The sequence below is a fragment of the Meleagris gallopavo genome, chromosome 6 (assembly GCF_000146605.3).
Source record: "Meleagris gallopavo isolate NT-WF06-2002-E0010 breed Aviagen turkey brand Nicholas breeding stock chromosome 6, Turkey_5.1, whole genome shotgun sequence".
In the NCBI taxonomy this organism is placed as follows: domain Eukaryota; kingdom Metazoa; phylum Chordata; class Aves; order Galliformes; family Phasianidae; genus Meleagris; species Meleagris gallopavo.
In genome coordinates this window covers 36411-55060 of record NC_015016.2, presented here as the reverse complement: position 1 = coordinate 55060, position 18650 = coordinate 36411, and the positions used below count along the sequence as shown (strand labels likewise).

Below are 18650 nucleotides of genomic sequence, written 5' to 3'. Positions count from 1 at the left end.
GCACTGCAGGCCAGGCTGGATGGGGCTGTGAGCAGCTGCTCTGCTGGGAGGTGTCCCTGCCTGTAGCAGGGGGTTGGAACTGCATGATCTTAAAGGTCCCCTCCAACCCCAACCATTCAATGATCAGCCCAGGACACCACTGACCTTCCAAGCTACAAGAGCACACTGCTGGCTCAAGGTCAGTCTTTCATCCAGCAGGACCCCAGGTCCTTCTCCTCAGGGCTGCTCTCAAGGAGTTCTTCTCCCAGGCTGTACTGGTATCTGGGATTACCTGACCCAAGTGCAGCACCCTGCAGTTTGCTGTGCTGAGCCTCATGAGGTTCACATGGGCCCACCTTTTGAGTTTGTCGAGGTCCGTCTGGATGCCATCCCTTCATTCTAATGCGTCAACCACATCACTGAGCTGGGTGCCATCAGCAGACTTGCTGAGGGTGCACTCAATTCCATCATCAATGTCACTGATGAAGACGTTGAAGCGCACCGGTCCCATGACAGAGCCCTGGGGGACACCTCTCATCACTGGCCTCCACCTGGACACAGTGCCACTCACCACAACCCTCTGTCTACAGCCTTCCAACTCCTCATCCACCAAACAGCCCAGCCCTCAAAACCATATCTCCCCAAGTTAGAGATAAGGCTGTGGTGAGGGACCATACCAAAGGCCCTGCACAAATCCAGACAGATGACATCAGCTGCCTTCCTTTTATACACCGATGCCATCGCTCCATCACAGGAGGCCTCCAGTGGGCCAGGCACGACCTTCCCTTGGTGAAGCCATGCTGGCTGTCTGGGATCACCTCCTCATCCCTCGTGTGCCTTAACACATCTTCTAGGAGGACCTTCTCCATGATCTTCCCAGGCACAGAGGTGATGTCCGTCAGCCTGTAGTTCCCTGGGTCCTCCTTCCCCTCGATCTTTGAAGTGGGAGCGATGTTTCCATTCTTCCAGTCTCCGGGGACTTTGCCCGACAGCCACAACTTTCCAAATATGATGGACAGCAGCATGATGACATCAGACATAGCAAAAAGGTGGTTATGTTTTAGACTAAGCTCCATTTGGATGCTTATTTCACTGCAATGCGCTGTTTCCTTTGGCAAGCCTTGCAAGCATGAACTTCATATGAACTCCACTTATTTAAAAGGTCGCTGCTAAAAAATGTACCATAAACTATTGGAATAAGCAAGAAAAGAAAGGGGATGTCAGCCCAGGCATGAGGGAGGAAAAAGGAAAGTACCTCTTTTGGATGCAGAAATGTCCCAGAGATGGTAATGACAGGAAAACTGGGCAATGTGAGCGTGGGTTAAGAGCATGACCTGCCCACGGGTGATAGAACAGAGTGGACGGAGTCCTGCTTGTCTCTCCTACACCAGGGAGGGTCAGGCTGCGACAATTCCTCCTCCAAAGAGCAGTCAGTGCTGGCACAGCTGCCCAGGGAGGTGTTATTGTGCTGGGGACGTGGCAATGGGGAACACGGGCAGTGGGCATGGTGGGGGTGAGCTCCAACCTCAACAGTTCTGCGAGCTTATTTTGCACTCAAGAAGACATGGTGCACTTGTGAATGAAAGCTTAAAAGCAGAATGGGACAAGGAGAAGAGGAAGGCTGATAGGAGAGCACCGAGGAGGGAAGCACAGTGATGGTCCAACCTACAGCCAGCAGTGGGCACGGCACTGCCAGCTCCCACAGCCCTGCTCTGCATCCCCACTGCCCTCCATCCCCACCTCCCCCTTCCAACCCCACTGCCCAGGGCTGCAGCCCCACTCCTGGGAAGCACAGCACGGCCCTGCAAATCACAGAGCTCGTTACACAACGGCTTAAGCTGATTTGATACAAGCAGCAAACAAGACTACAGCCCAGGAAGAAAATCTCCCTGAGTGTGTCACTTAACACAGGGAAAGAGCCTCCCCACTTGTGTCAGAGGACAGCAAATGCTGGAATGTGGGCAGCACCGCAGGTCTGACCGTGCAGGGATGGCCCTGGGGGGCTGCTGTGCACCCAAATTGTGCTGTGCACAGCCCACAGCCCCAGCACTGCCATGGGACACAGCCCACAGCCTCAGCACTGCCATGGGACACAGCCCACAGCCCCAGCACTGCCATGGGACACAGCCTGCAGCCCCAGCACTGCCATGGGACACAGCCCACAGCCCCAGCACTGCCATGGGACACAGCCCACAGCCCCAGCACTGCCATGGGACACAGCCCACAGCCCACACTCCTGTGCAGGGCAGAAGAGACAAAATACAAAATTTCAGCAAGAGCAACTTGCTGTTATTACTTTTTCTTATCCGGCAATTCATTAAAATTACCAAAAAGAGAGCTTGTATCACAGCACCAAGACCATGCATTGCATTTAAAGCAGTTCCAGGAGGATTCAGAAAGAGCACAGTTTGCAGAACATGTACAGGAAGGCACCTGGAATGGGAAGTAGTGTCAATTTTTCCCCGAAAGCAGACAGGAGATGTCCAGCAGTGTTACTGCATCATGGCATGAAGCAAAGGCACCGCTCTGCCCGTCAGCAGAAGTCATCATTTGTTTCACATAAACCCAAAACAGCCATTAAAACACGCCCCTAGGCAACAAAAAGCCCTCTGCAGAGCTGCCGGTGCTCACAGTGCTGGGGCAGGAGCCGTCCCTTCCCTGGGCTGGGCAGCACGGGCTGACTGCTCTCCCCCATGCAGTTACGCCTGCACCCCGTGCTGCCCATCACAGCCCTCTGCTGACGGGACTGAGGCTCCGTGCAGGTTGAATTTTGTAAGGAAAACGAATACAAAAGATGTCAGCAGTGCCCAGGGGCCAAGGAGGCCAACAGCATCCCGGCTGTGTGAGCAGCAGTGCTGGCAGCAGAGCAGGAGGCGACCGTCCCTCTGCGTGGCAGTGGTGGGGCTGCAGCGCAGCGCTGTGCTCAGGGCTGGGACCCTCACGGGGGGCCTGCAGTGTGTGCAGAGAGGGGAGCGGGGCGTGGGGGTCTGCAGCACCGTGCTGGGGGAGCGGCTGAGGGTGTGGGGTGGGTCAGCGTGGAGCAGCGGGGCTCGGGGGTGACCTTATCGCTCCCTGTAAGTCCTGCAAGGAGGTGGTGGTGAGGGGGGTCGGCCTCTGCTCCTGGGTAGGGGATGGGATGAGAGGAGCGGCCTGACGTTGCGGCAGCAGAGGGCCAGGTTGGATGTTAGGGACAATTCCCACTCCCAAAGAGCAGTCGGGTGCTGGCACAGCTGCCCAGGGGGTGGGGGGGTCCCTGGAGATGCTGAGGAGCTGTGGGGATGTGGGCAGTGGGCACGGTGGGGTGGGCTGGGGCTGGGCATGGGGACCTTAAAGGTCTGTTCCAACCTGGATGGTTCGAATCACAGAATCATAGAATGGGGTGGGTTGGAAGGGACCACAGTGATCATCCCGTTTCAACCCCTGCTATGTGCAGGGTTGCCACCACCAGACCAGGCTCTCCATGATGGTTCTATGGTAGGAACTGAACTTACAGCTCCAAAGAAACACAACATGAAAGGAATCTCGATGGGACAGCTACAGCAGAACATGCACACAGAGGACTGCCCTGTGCTGCAGAACTCAGGACTGCAGTCACTCCTGGGCCCATCAGTGCTATGGAGCTGATGCACACCTGCCTGACCCCAAAGGGGCACCACGACATCTCTGCTTCCTCACACTGAAAGCTTCCATCTGCAAGAGGAGGTCCGTGCTGGCAGCAGCCACTGCCCCTGCTGCTGAGGAACACTTCCCCTATTTCATCTCCCAACATCAGGGCTCTGCAAAGGAGCTGCTCCCACTGCATCCAAACCCCACGCAGCTCCTCCCGAGGTGCACACGAAGGGGGAGTTCAGAGAGGAACAGTCACTGCAATTCCCAAGCTCCTAACCAGGAGAAGGCAGGAAACTGTGGGCACCACCTGAGTCACCCACGTGGGCTTTGCACAAAGCGCAGCCATGGAGCAGAGCAGGAGGGGCTCAGGGCTGCACTGCAATGCAACCCCTTTAAAGCCCAGCAGCAGCAAAACACGATGCAGAACCCGGCTCTGGAGCACCACAGAGCACAGCTCCGCACGTCCTGCACTTGCCCTGCAGCAGCTGGGCAGAGTTGGCCCTTCTGCGTGCACGGCTCCGTCCCCACAGCAGCAGGACGTCCCCCGGCTTTGCCCCTCACCAACGGGACACCACCTCTGTGCTCCATCTCCAAATAACCACCCCAAAATCCAACAGCCACACGCAGTCATCGCAACGCTCAGGAATCTCATTACGCGTGGATGAGATTCGCACAGCCGTGCCGTATCTCCACGAGCCCTGCAGGAGCTCAGCACCCCCAGCACGAGCTGAACACCCCCAGCACCACCACGAGCACCGGCTGCTACCAAGAGCTACTCCACGCGTGCTGCTGCTCCCTGCATCAAGGAAGCAGCCCCCACCTCTCCTGTCAGTGCTGTGAGAACTGTTTTTCCTTCCTTTTATTTGCGCATCCCCTACAAAGCACCCAACCAAGTGGCTCCCGAAAGCATTTCAGCTCCGATGCGCTGCGCTGTGATGGACGTGTCTGCAAACTCCCACCAGACGGCACAGCCACTGCGTGCTGCTCTGAGCCTTTACCTCTGGAAACTCCCAGCCACGAGAGCAGGGACACAGCAGCACCAAGGAGGTTCTCACCACAGTACAACGCAGGAGGTTCGTTTCAGGCGTTTATTACAGTGGTTTATTCAGCAGTGATACACAGCTTCACACGGAACACAGCACTGGCAGCAGCGAGGAAAACCAGAGGTGACAGCAGATAGGCTTATAAGCACGGAAAGGTGAGAATAAGTCCTGCAAATACATCATTACCTCTGAAACCTGGACAAAATCAGGGAGAGCAGAGTTGAAACTGTGACACATTTGGTCGCTACTCGGTGAAAAAAAGGACAGAACAAACCAAGAGTCAAAGACCCCCAGGTAGCCATTTACAGTGCAGAGCTGTTGGCACAGCGTGAGGCTCCCGGCGGCACCTGCAGCACTGAACTGAGTGCTGAGCAGGACAGCCCACCTGCAGCACACGGGCAGGGCGTGCTGGCACACAGGGCCACGGGAGGGGGTCAGGGCTGAGGAAATAAGCAGCTCCTCCTCCAGCCATGGCTACACACGGGTTTGTAAACTTGCTGAAAACAAGGACGGAAATCTGGGGGAAACAGGGGCAGGGTGATGGAATGCATCGCGTGTGACACAGTGACTGCACCCTGAGTGCCCCGGCTTCATCGGCAGCCACGGGGGCACAGAATCTCCTGTTGGAAGGGACCCACGGTGCTGCTGGGGGCACTGGGGGCTCGGTGACCCCATGGGCCTCCAGGAGCACCAGGAGCAGCACCTGCACAGCGGTGCACATTTGGCTAAAGTAAAGCATTGCGGGGCACTGCGTGTGGGCACCCTGCAGAGCTCTGCTGCTCAGCCTGAAAATCCCTCACGTTGTTCCTGGGCCACGTAAGGCAAAAGGTGAGCGGCCGGCTCGAGGCACCGAGCTCAGCAAACAGGTACGGGAGGTCTTCAATGAACAAATACACAAAGCTCTGCTTTTGGCAACAGCCAACAGGAAAGGAGGAGAGAACCTCCTGCCAAGAGCAGGGCCCCAAGCGCTCTCCTCGCCCCATCTGCACCGTCAGGCCGTGCCAGGAGGGCAGAGCCGCCGCTGGGCCAGTGCACGGCACGGCCCCAGGGAACCGGGCCTGGTGACACAGCACCCACTGCAGCCGCCAGGCATGGGGTGGGGAGGCACCAGGGCTGAGATGGTCCCAAATAATGAAGATGGGATGGGCCTCTGTTGGAGGGGGAGCTTCGGAGGGCAGCTGCAGGCGGTGGGAGCACCGAGCCGTGCTGCTCCTGCACCGAGCCACTGCGTGGCTGCTGCTGAAATGCAGCTGACAGTGGGGCACTGGGGGGTCTAACTGACAGCTACTCTCTTCCCAAAGCAGCAGCTACCTTTTTTTTGGCAAAAGTTTTACAGTAAGAGCTTGTGGAGAATCATTCTGCATCTCAGAGTGGCTTTGGGCTCAGACAAATCCCGTGCTTTTAGCAGATGCTGTGGGCAAAGCAACGTAACCATACGACCCCCCCATCCCCAACCAACCCACGCGTGGGTCTGCGAGAACCCCGGCTCAGTTTCTCATCCAACGCAGTGCAAAACCTCCCAGCCTTCTCCATCCCCAGCCGCTGGCAATGCCCACAGCCCAGCCCTCACAGCCCAGAGGAAAGCGGCCATTCCTAATCCGCTCTTCAAGTCTCCACGATAAAGGCTGCGAGGTGGAAACACTCAGTTTTAAGACGACACCATTAGAGATAAGAAGCTCGTACGGGAAGGTGTCAAAGCAGGGAAAGGTGAGCGGGACGGCACTGCTCCAGGAGCCGTGAGTGGAGGGAGGGAGCAGTGCTGCAGTCACAGCGCTCACCTCTCAGTGCCATCCCCAACCTTCTGCTGTGAAACACCCACGACAGCAGCGTTCAGCTGCAAGTTAGAAGTGGTTCAAGCGAAAACGGAGCCGCGGTTGTGATGTGAACGCAGCAGGAGAGCCGAAACTGTGAACGAGCACAGGGCACAGCTGTGCTTACAGAAAGAAAGGAAGGTCTCGGTAAGCACTGCAGAGCAGAGGGAGGAGGAGGAGGGCTGGTCGGCCGCGGCGCTGCCGCCCTTGGCTTCTTCTATACGCAAAGTCCGAGGTGTAAAGCAAGAGCTCTGCAAAATGCTGAAGATTTTAGAAGAGCAATGGCAGGTAGAAAAGGACACTGGTCTTGTGACAGTGGCAGCCCCAGTGTTAGGAGACAGTCTAGGCTTCTAGGAGGAGAAAATAGAAGAGGGGAAAAGGAGGAGGAGAGGGAAAAGGGATGGGGAAAGGGGCAAAAAAGCGCAAGTCATTAGTAAACATGAACATTCAGGTAGCACACTGCACAACAAGCAACATTTCATCTCGTGCAGCCAGGACATTTGCCAAAAGCCAGATCAGAAATGGCACAGTTTGCTTCCCAGGTGTCTGTGAATGCAGCCCAGCCATGCTAGGGCACAGTGCTGCAAAGATCAGCCGTGATCAGACACCATCAGTGCACATCAGTGGCACACTGCTGCGGGAGCAGCAGCTCAGGATGATGCTTACAAGCACAATTTGCACTGAAATTGGTGGCAAAGCATTTCTGTGGCCCGACCTGAGAGAAAGACATGGGCCAGCCAAGCAGGGAGAGGGGCACAGCCAGTGCAGGTCACTGCTCCCAGCAGGATAGCAGACAGCACCGGGCAATGAGCGCTGCTCCCACTCGTCCGTCTGATCACCCTTGATGGATTTCTTTCCATAAATTGGCCTTTCAAATTTTATTTATTTTTTTTTTTTACTATTTAACATAATTCCTTTGAACTTTGGGCAAATATCCCACATCAGGAGTTGCAAACGTAGCGCTGTTCAAAGATCACTTTTGTTTCTGTTTCAGAGCTGCTGTTAGTTTCACTGGGCACTCTGAACTTGTGCAGCCAGCAGTCAGGCCCACTGCAGCACTCACTGCTGCCTCCCCACTCCCACACCACCCCACGTGCAGCAGGCATGCATGGCTGCCCCCCCAGCACTGCAGCAACTGCTGCTCCATTTACCCTTATAAGGAAATAGCAATGAATGCTTCCAGCTGGTGCTGGGGGCCCAACTCACAGCTCCTGCTCGGTAGCTCTTAGGTTCTCCAGACCAGAGCACAAGAACACGCACAGAGTGAGGAAACAACGTGCCAAGATGGAGCTCCCCAGAGAGCTGCCGCTCTGCAGTGAGGCACTGGCACAGGTTACCCAAGGAGGCTGTGGATGCCCCATCCCTGCAGGCATCCAAGGCCAGGCTGGATGTGGCTCTGGGCAGCCTGGGCTGCTGGTTGGTGACCTGCACACAGCAGGGGGATGGGACTGGATGAGCGCTGTGGGCCTTTGCAACCCAGGCCATTCTAGGATTCTGTGATTCTCACCTCCGTGGCACACAGGTTTTACTTTCTGGAATACTGACTTATGCACATCCCTACATCCATCACATAAATGCATCATGGTTACATGAGAGCAATCCTGCAGTCAGTGCAGGGCTGTCCCCACCACACTCTGCTGGGATTTGGGGCAGTGAGCAGCGAAACATGGACAAGTCAACACCTTCATTTATTGGATAGGTGAGAAGCACAGCCACGCTTCCCATGCTCTAGACTGGGGAGATAAGCAGACACCTGCACTCCCTAACTGCGTTTCCCCAGTACTTCCCTTAAGTCTGTTTGGGAACCCAACGTGAACACAGCGCGCTGCTGAGCGCTCCCTGCAGCTCCGGGCTCAGCCTTCTCCCAGCAGAAAGCTGCACGCCACGAGCATCACCCTGCTCACAGCTGCTCCTATCCCAGCCCCACGGCACGGCCACAGGATCACTGCAGCTTCGAGAGGCAGCACAGGGAACAGAGCAGCTGAACACAAGAGAGCCCACGGTGTGCTGCCTGGACACAGAACACAGCAGCATTCGCTCTGCGTGGAGCCCACTGACATCCACCGGGACAACCTCCCTGTGCTTCTGCATGGCTTCAGCTGCTCTTCAGCTCCGTGGGAGTGAAAGTCTCCATTACCTGCCTTATAAGCAGCATTTATCCCTTGCTCTCAGATGCAGGAACATTGGTTTTTCTGCTATTCCAGAAGGAAGAGCGTGGCGGGGAAAGAAACAGTGGAACAGCTCCATTGTACAGACCTCGTGTTGTTCCAAGGAACCTCATCAACTCGATGCCTGCCTCTGACACGCTGCCTCTGCTGCTTTGATGTCACTCTGTGACAGCCTTTACCAGGAAAAACAATCCAGCTCTGCCCCATAAAGACGGATGATATGAATAAACTGAAGGGCTGCAGACACATAAAGGTATCTTTGATCACAGCTGTTCACACTGAGTGCACAAGGAGTTAAACCCCCAGAACACTCGTATTGAAAACGTAACAAGAATTCCTTTAAAGCACAAATTCAGGAGTTCTGTAAAAATTCCCAAAGCATTTCAACAGCCATACTTGCCAAGTCCTATGCCTGATTCTGTCATTTATGTGTTAAAAAGACAGGAAGTGCTCCTTGGGCAGCTCAGGAGCATCCTTACTGCTGTGACCAGCAGGACGACACAAGTCATGGCAGTCAAGGCTGACTCCATCATAAAGAAGCTCCCTGCTGGCTCTGCATGCAGCCTTGGAGTGCTGTGCTGCTCATCCTGAAGAGTTCAGCTGGAATTGGGTTGGAAACCTCACCGACAGCAGAAGGTCTCAAAAGAGGGAACTGCTGCTTGTCATTAAAGGCAGCTGCTGGAAGACAACTAACTTCAGCATGTGCCATACTGATAGAGAGATGAATTATGTTCCAGACTCCTTGCCAGTCTGGAATATTGGTCCACTTATCACAAGTTTCTTGTGGAATAAGCTACCTTTGTGCTGCTTGAGAGCTCAGCTCTGACAGCACACAGCCAAAGCCAGCACTAGGACAGAGTTACAGCAAGGCAGCCATGGAAGCACCCAAGAAAAGCTGCAGAACAAACAGCAGTTCTCAGTACTTCCACGAGTACTGAGTAGAGGTGGAAAGAAAGAAACATTCCCACCCGTCCCACTGGGAACAGATGCCATACTTTTCTGCTATGTTATGGTTAGGAGAGAGCTCTGCTAAGAATATCCGGGTTTCCTGGAAAGCCATTTGGGTAGCAGTGCCCTGGATGCCACCTTCCCTCAGTGAGTGTGGATAACCCACACAGAGCCTCAGAGCACGGCTTCACACACGGAAGCAAAATCCAACTCCAAATGGAACTCTTTGAAGTATTTGAAACAAAGGAGTTCATCTAAGAAAGACAAAATAAACCCAACCCTCTGCAGAGAAATACTTGACAAAGATGAGTTGTTTGCTCACAGGGAGCTCTGACTGCTCCAAGGACAAATGAAGACAACAGGTTCTGTGCTGGCACTTACCTGGGCGGTGATCTTCCATCCCATGGTCACCATTTTCTACTACAGTTGGCCCAGTGGCTGAAGGATCTGCAACAAAGCACAGGCAGCGTTAGCATGGCCTGACCTCAATTCAAAAGGAGGGCAATGCCTACGTTACGAAACACAGAAGGACTTTTCCCCAGAATTGTTTGGAAATGAATTAAGGCACCCACATGGCACTGAGTCTGTGCCACGTGAAACTCCAAAGGAAGAGCCGTCCAGTCATGGAGGAGCCCACGATGGAGACCCACGGCACAGTGACCACAAAGAGAGCCACTGAGATGGTCAGAGGGCTGCAGCAGTTCTGCTATGAGGAAAGGTTGGGGGAACTGGGATGGTTTGGCTTGGAGAAGAGAAGGCTCTGGGGAGACCTTGTTGTGGCCTTCCAGTACTTGAAGGGAGCGGATAAACAGGAGGGGGAACGGCTGTTTGTGAGGGTGGGTGGTGACAGGACAAGGGGAATGGTTTGAAATGAGGCAGGGGAGGTTTAGGTTGGATATGAGGAGGAAGTTTTTCAGCCAGAGGGTGGTGAGGCACTGGCACAGGTTGCCCAAGGAGGCTGTGGATGCCCCATCCCTGCAGGCATCCAAGGCCAGGCTGGATGTGGCTCTGGGCAGCCTGGGCTGCTGGTTGGCGACCTGCACACAGCAGGGGGTTGGGACTGGATGAGCACTGTGGGCCTTTGCAACCCAGGCCATGCTGTGATCCTATGACCACTCACAGCCCCATGGCACAGCACCAACCCAGGACCAGCACCAGGCACCATGACCACAGGGGATATTCAGTGACACCTCTGGACTTTTATTCCTAACCCAACAATACAGACCTTCTGTGCTACACTGCACACAAGTGCTTGTTGCAAAGAGAAGCTGCTTCAGTCAGTAGCCTGCTATCCTGACTGACTGCCAGCAGTGCTTGGGTTCAGTTGAACATCACAGGGCAGTTTACCTCCATCCACAGCAACACACAACACCCCAGGCTGGAAGGGACCCACCAGCATCAATGGGCCCAGCTCCTGGCTCCACACACCACCACCCAGAATCCAAACTGCATTCTACCCTTAGCCCCAGGGATCAAAATATCACCGACACACATCACCCTTACAACAAACACCAAATCCTAACATGTTTTCTAATTTCTTCAGTAAACTCTACTCAATTTACCTGAACTTATTCTGAACTATTTCAGAACTGGAAAAGAGGAAAGGCAAAACCACTGCATGACCAATAGCAACAGCATTGGTTCAGAACAGATGCAGCACACGCTGTGTCAGCAGCTCAGCTCCTCAGGGCGTCCCTTTGCTCACTGTCAGCCACTGCAGAGATGAAACCAACTGAAATGATTCCCCTCAGTCACTGCCAGGACAACACGGAGCAGTGCTGTCCCTTCCCCAGCACGAGCTGTGAGAACAGAGCTGCATGGAAGAGCACTTGGGACACAGAGCTGCAGGGCTCCACCCAGCCCTCAGCACAGCAGAACGGAATGCTTTGCAGTTCCTCCAGTGGCTTGTTTTACAGAGATCCAACACGAACTTGCTAGACAGCTTATAGCAAAACATACACCTACATCCCTTCCGGGTGCCTGAGGATGCTGCAGGAATGCCTGGACCCGCTCCTTAGCAGCCCAACACAGCAGCTCCTCCTGCTGTCAGGCTGTGCAGCCCTGTCCCTCAGCATGGCACTGCAGCAGCTCAGCCCCAGCACGGCACTCTTAGCAGCTGAGATCTGGCTGGCCCTGCAGGGCTGCGTGCTGCACGTCCCATCTGTCAGCACGCTCCTCATGCAGCTTAGGGGTGCAGAAGTGTTTACCTGTCAGACTGGGCTGCTGGCACTCAGGGTAACCACTCTGTGCTCACTTTGTGCTGGTGGCACTTGGTGCATTGCAGCTATTCAGAATGTAAACACTTCATCCAAAGAGAAGTCCCACTGAAATCCCCAGGTAGCAAAGGCAGCTACCCTCTGCCATACTCAGCACAACACACCCTCCCCTGTCGAGGGCACAGCAAGTTTAAAACAAAACCAGAACCCACTGAAACATTACTGAAGCCCATCAAATGCAGTCTACAAAGAATAAATGCCTTCCTCCAGAAGAGCACCATCTTATTCTGTTCCCTATTTAGTTCCCACTGGCAGAAGAAAGGTAGGGATGAGCAGGACACACTACACGCCTGCTATGCTTGCTCTTGCAATTCAGAAAGCAAATCCTGAGCTCAATCAGCAGAGGGGAGCCAGCAGGGACAGGGAGGTGGTTGTCCCCCTCTGCTCTGCCCTCACTGGGTCCCATCTGCAGCACTGTGTCCAGGTCTGGAGCCTCCAGCACAAGAAAGACAGAGAGCTGTTGGAGAGGGTCCAGAGGAGCCACAAAGATGAGCAGGGGGCTGCAGCAGCTCCCTACAAAGACAGGCTGAGGGAGCTGGGCTTGTTCAGCATGGAGAAGAGAAGCTGCGGGGTGACCTCAGTGCAGCCTGCAGGACCTCAAGGGAGCCTTAAACAGGAGGGGAGTCAGCTCTTGGAAAGGGGAGATAACAGCAGGACAGGGGAATGGTTGGAAGGTGAGGGAGAGCAGATTTCAGTTGGCTGTGAGGGGGAAGTTGTTTGGTGTGAGAGTGGGGAGGTGCTGGAACAGCTGCCCAGAGAGGCTGTGGATCCCCGTCCATCCCTGGAGGTGTTCAAGGCCAGGTTGGATGGGGCCCTGGGCAGCCTGGGCTGCTGTGAGATGTGGAGGTTGGTGGCCCTGTGTTGGTGGGGGTTGGAGCTTCGTGATCCTTGAGGTCCAACCCAAGGCATTCTGTGATTCTGTGTGATGTTTGCTGGTATGTGGGGGTATCTCCAAATCAAACAAAACTGGGCAAAAGCCAAACAAGATTTCAGGCTGACCCCTGAAATCCCACGTGAGCAGAAGAATCAGAAAGCCACGTGCTTTCTTCTGCCCTTCTCTGGAACAACGACAACTTTGGAAGGATCACAGTGCCATTAAGTTTGGAGAAGACCTCAGAGATCCCCAAATCCAACCCCACACACCCCACCATGCCCATGACCACATCCCCATGTGCACACTCTTGGACACCCCCTGGGATGATGACCCCAAACCCCCTGGGCAGCTTCTGCCAGTGCCTGACTGCTCTCTGGAGAAGAAATACTTCCAAATGCCCAGCCTGACCCCCCCGGCACAACGTGAGGCTGTTACCTCTCATCTCGGAGGGTGACGAACAGGTAAAACAGTTTCCTTCAAAGTTTGGGCTTTTTGGAAGACAGGCTGCTTCTGGAAAATCAAGTCAAACCAACCACACATTTCCATGAGAACAGCTCCTCTCTGCCGGGGCAGCTCTGATTTTTGTGGCTCTGCAGGTCAGCTCCTTTGGAGCAATGGAATCTCAGATGGCTGAGTGCAGCCCTGCGGCCCGGGTCTCCTCCTCCCTCATACTCTAAATTGCTTAAAAACAAAAGCATGTCAAGATGCTGTAACTACATAATCCTCATCAAAATCACAAGATGGTATTTGCATCTGGCCAGCGGATCAAAGGATTGTTTTTATATAAACAAATTTAAGGCAGCATTTGTTAAACCCATAATCTCAAGCAAATGGATGGTGCCAATGTAAGAAGCCCTAATCCACAGCAGCCAGTCGGTGCAGCACACATGTGAGTGCAGCCATGGCAGAGCACGGCTTCACCATCAGTGTGGGATGAAGGAGGGCACAGAGAGAGCTGGGGAGGGCTGGGCTGTGGGCACAGCCCTTGAGCACTCCGTGGTCTGGCACCCATGTGAGCGCACTCACTTGGCTGGAGAGCTCAGATAAAAGGCATGAGTGGGAACAAAAGTGCTGGTAACAGCATCATAAGGTCAAAAGGAGATGGAAAGTCTCAAGTAATAGCTTGGGCTATTTCACTTCGTGCATTTCTGCCTCAAAATGGCTCTGGAGCAGAAGTCAAGCTCAGTGCCCAGAGTCACTGAAAGGCTTACAGCTCTGCCTGCTTGATGGCACTTGGTTCAGGTTTTCAACTTCTAACCTGGGGAACTAAGGAGAATTTGAATGTAAAAGGCTTGCCTGGTTTCACGTTCCAGGACAGACACACGGGCAGGTCAGCATCTGAAGGCACGAGAGCAGGAAAACACAGCCTGCCCTGCTCAGCTCACAGAATCACAGCGTGGCTGGGTTGGAAGGGACCCCACAGCCCCCAGCCCCACCCCTCTAAATACTGTCTTTCTCTCATAAGAGACCATGGTACAAGAATCTAACACCACCTGCTGACTTTATAATCCCTCTGAAGAAAGGAGTATGTGGCACATCCTCTGCCCTCAGCTCTGCGTGGGACCAAACACGAACATTTTCTTCTGCAAGAAGGATGCTCGCTGCCATCGCAGAGGAGAGGGAAGCGCTGGGGCTCGGCTGCAGGCTGGGAGCGGCTCTGCGTGCCCCCCAGAAGGGCGCTGAGCTGTGCCTGCAGCACCCACAGAGCCATCTCGTGGCTGTGCGTGTGCTTGGGATGACCAGACTGCCGTCCCCAGCGAAACAAGAAACCTGCTGGAGCCCTCTATAGCCGCAGCAGCGAGCTGGGCCAGCGCAGGAAGGCAGTGTGTCTGCACGCACGTGGCCAGGCCCTGAGCAGGTGGTACAGCACAGCTCTACCTTTTCCCCAGCAGCACAAACACTGCGGAAACTCAGCGCAGGTCCTCACCTGGAATGGGCCATCACACAGGAGCTGGGAGCTGCTGGAACTCACGTTCCCCTAACGACCCTTTCCTTGCACAGAAGATGCTCGGCCCTCAGTGCACAGGAGGAGAGCCGCCCTCGCTCCTGCCTCAGCACCCCCAGCTCAGCTGTGCACCCCACAACTGCTGAGCCCGGGGCAGAGCCGTGCTGGGCTGCAGGCAGGGCCCACAGCAATCCCTCAGCGTTACGTAAAGACCCCGTGGTCGTAAGAGGATTACCCCAGAACTTAGCAAATTATCATGCTCGGCCAGTTGTTAGAAAGAATAAAACGCTTTCTTCTTAATCTGTGCCTTTCCAGTGACATTTTTAAAATTAACTATTATTAAATCTTTGCTCTAGGATGCATCTTGGTGGCCACAAAACGCTCAGCACCTCCTCCTCCTCTCCATCTCTTTGCATTCCAAGTCAAACAACTCCAGTCCCAGCTTAAACTTACCTAACCTGGCTCGTGGCTTTAGAAACAGAGTGCAACAAACCCAAAATAGCTGGAGCCTGCCAGGCTGTGTGATGAAACCTCTCCTGACTGGGGAAGGGCAGCAGACAGTGCACTGTCTGAACACATTTGTGCCTTTAACATCAATAAATGAACGGGCAGCGGCTGAGTGCCTGCTGTGGGAGCTGCTGTGCTCTGCCAGGAGCTTGGGGCTCTTTGCAGCAGGTTGGGGGCAGGGAGCAGAACTCACTGTGCCTCCCCAGGGCTGTGCTGGGGCTCCTGGGCAGACAGCTCGTGTGGTGTGGGTTCAGAATAGGAGCATGCAGCTTCACATCGTGTTGTATGGGCTCAGAATAGGAGCATGCAGCTTCACATCGTGTTGAATGGGCTCAGAATAGGAGCATGCAGCTTCACATTGTGTTGTATGGGCTCAGAATAGGAACATGCAGCTTCACATCGTGTTGTATGGGTTCAGAATAGGAGCATGCAGCTTCACATCGTGTTGTATGGGCTCAGAATAGGAGCATGCAGCTTCACATTGTGTTGTATGGCTCAGAATAGGAGCATGCAGCTTCACTTTGTGTTGTATGGCTCAGAATAGGAGCATGCAGCTTCACATCGTGTTGTATGGGCTCAGAATAGGAGCATGCAGCTTCACATCGTGTTGTATGGGCTCAGAATAGGAGCATGCAGCTTCACAGCTTCTTTAAAGCAATCAGAAACAGGGAGAGAGGCTCCAGGAGAAATACGTGTCTTGATCACTTTGGGGGAAAAGCTTATCAGACTAATTAAGACATAAAAGATGAAATGCTAGACAAGCCTACAGTAAAGTGACATCATTTGAAGGTGTGGAGTGACAATCCTCACCCTCCTTGCACGAGGTACAGAGCTGGAAAGCAAAATCACATCCAATCCACTTGGGCAAGCATGCTGTCTGGTCTCTTTAGTTACTGTCTCATTTTGATCTTGCCAAAGATGTAGATAATGCTCATAATTGTGCTGCAACTATCCCAAAAAAGGGAAAAATCAACTCTCCGGAGCAAGACCAGATGCAGAATGGTGCTCCCATCTGCCCAGGCACACACCCAGGGGAGGAATGGGGCTTCAAAGCTGGGAATGGGTATTTTAAACACGTGTTGTGTTGAGATGTTAACAGTAACTGAAAAAATCTGGTGCTGAGATATTGCAGGATCTGCTACTTGCAGCACAAAGAATTGTTTCAAAACACCCTTCTGCCATATGCAAAAGCATTAACAATCGTATTTCTCTCCTCCCCTTTCTGCAGTGCTGAAACACAAATACCTGTCACTACAGTTCCTATAATTGAATGGGATAACGTACATCTGAATAGAGCAAAGCTCCATGGCTTACAGCCTCCTTGCCCACTTCCTTCCTTCCCCATTGTTTGTTCCAGTTTAATGAACTGTGTTAGGTGGAAAATCCTGAGCAGTACTTTCTGTATTGCAGGACACCTGGCTCGCTTCTAAACAAAGCAACCCAGTGCTCCAAAACAGAGCACGTTCCCTCTGTGTGATTCCCCACCCCGCAGCCCTGCAGTCCTCATTTCTGCTGGTAGATGTTAATTACAGTTCTCCTGCACATCCCACTTTCATCAGCATTAATGAGCATTAAGATTAAAGCAAAGAAAATGTCAACAAACTTTCTTCTGCAGGAAACCACCAGGTCACCCCTCCAGGAGGGATCAGCGTTCTTTGGGACGTAGCAAAAACAAAAGTCACAGGTAACCAGCCTCAATCCGAGGGGGAACAAAGAACCCAAGTATGTATTCACAGAATCACAGAATGGCCTGGGTTGCAAAGACCCACAGTGCTCATCAGTCCCAACCCCCTGCTGTGTGCAGCTCGCCAACCAGCAGCCCAGGCTGCCCAGAGCCACATCCAGCCTGGCCTTGGATGCCTGCAGGGATGGGGCATCCACAGCCTCCTCGGGCAACCTGTTCCAGTGCCTCACCACCCTCTGGCTGAAAAACTTCCTCCTCACATCCAACCTAAACCTCCCCTGTCTCACTTTAAAACCATTCCCCTTGTCCTATCACCACCCACCCTCACAAACAGCCGTTCCCCCTCCTGTTTATCCGCTCCCTTCAAGCACTGAAGGCCACACTGAGGTCTCCCTGCAGCCTTCTCTTCTCCAAGCCAAACCAGCCCAGTTCCCTCAGCCTTTCCTCACAGGAGAGCTGCTCCAGCCCTCTGACCATCTCAGTGCCCTCCTCTGGACCCGCTCCCAGAGCTCCACGTCCTTCTTGTGCTGGATGTATTGAGAAGCACAAGAAAGGTCCCCCTCACATCTCATCGCTTTCCTTTTCACTCAGCCAGGGTCCCTCATCTCAGTTTCTGACAGAGCTGCAAACCAATGAATGTGAGCATGCAGTGCACAACCCCCAGCAGCAGGCGGGTGCCCCTGGTCACTGCAGGGAGGTGGACCTGGGAGCGTTCAGAGCTCCCCTCCAACTCAAACAGTTCCGTGGCTCTAAATCAAAAGCAGCAGATCCTTGGACTGCAGGACAAAGAAGGCTTCAGCTGTGGGCTTCGGCCTCAGCTGCTCAGTGCACAGCGTGGGCCCTATGAAGGTGCACACCTCCTCGGCAGCAGGCTTTGGACACTGCATGTGGGGTCGTCAAACCATGTGCTGTTCTGGGATGGGAAGCACTGTATGTGCGACAGCAGTGTGCCACTCACACCCCTCAGTGTGCTTCCTCTAAAAAGCTCCAGCCTGCAAATCATTATTATAAGTAACAGCATCTTGTGCTGAGTAGGAACGACTCTACAAGCAGCAGAACAGAAGGCAGAGCAGAATCTGAACTCTCACCCTTAGCTCTTAAAATAACTGGCTCAGCCTTAAACCAGTAACATCTAAAGACATTCTGTAGTAGGCCCAGCAAAACCACAGTGAGAGGAATGTCCTGCAGTGCTGAGTGCAGCAGGTTTGCTCTTGTACTTCAGACACTTACGTTCCACCTGAATGCTGTCAGCGTGGGCTTTGCTTTTTGGTTCCTGGCTCCCAGCATCGTCGTCGTCCAGCAGAGGCACATAGTCTGTTTTATCCACCGTCTCTCCAACCACGTCGTCAAATTTCTCTGCTTCCAGCGTGGCAATGAAGTCCCGTTTCACCTCCTCCTCAATCTCGGGAGGTGGATCTGTCAGAGCATCCGCAAGGCTGAGGCTGTGATCCAAGTCAGCCATGGTTTAGCACCTTTGCAACCTGCAACACCATTTGGGGAAGAAGAAAAAGAAACAAGCGTGCTTTAGTAAGGGATGCTGTAAGCTCAGAGTTTGGCTGGCACAAGCAGTAACATTTGTTTTAGTGCTCAATAATTCCCAGATGTTCACAGAACCCTCCTCACAGTACAGAACCAAAGCAAAAACCTTCACCATCCCCATCAGGTCGTACTGCATGAATACTGCTACGCACCACGGGACGTTACATCACAACCCTGAACTAAATCAGAACATGGAAGGGCAAAACCTGGCCTGCACCAACAGCCCGACATCGATCTGTGCCCTGCCTCAGATCTGTGAGTTAATTA

The 18650-nt window shown here is 53.7% G+C and overlaps 2 protein-coding genes across 2 annotated transcripts in view; both read right to left on the bottom strand.

Annotated features, from left to right (window-relative positions):
• CDC25A (cell division cycle 25A) overlaps positions 1 to 1019 on the bottom strand; it is a 13782-nt gene extending 12763 nt beyond the window's left edge. Inside the window, exon 1 of the mRNA XM_031553809.1 lies at positions 760 to 1019. Coding sequence (XP_031409669.1) covers positions 760 to 1019 — 260 coding nt within the window. The remainder of the gene's footprint in view (positions 1 to 759) is intronic.
• The window catches only part of MAP4 (microtubule associated protein 4), a 241347-nt gene that overhangs the window by 207257 nt on the left and 15440 nt on the right, over positions 1 to 18650 (bottom strand). Inside the window, 2 exon segments of the mRNA XM_019616165.2 lie at positions 9940 to 10005; positions 18075 to 18325. Coding sequence (XP_019471710.1) covers positions 9940 to 10005; positions 18075 to 18306 — 298 coding nt within the window. The 5' untranslated portion in view covers positions 18307 to 18325.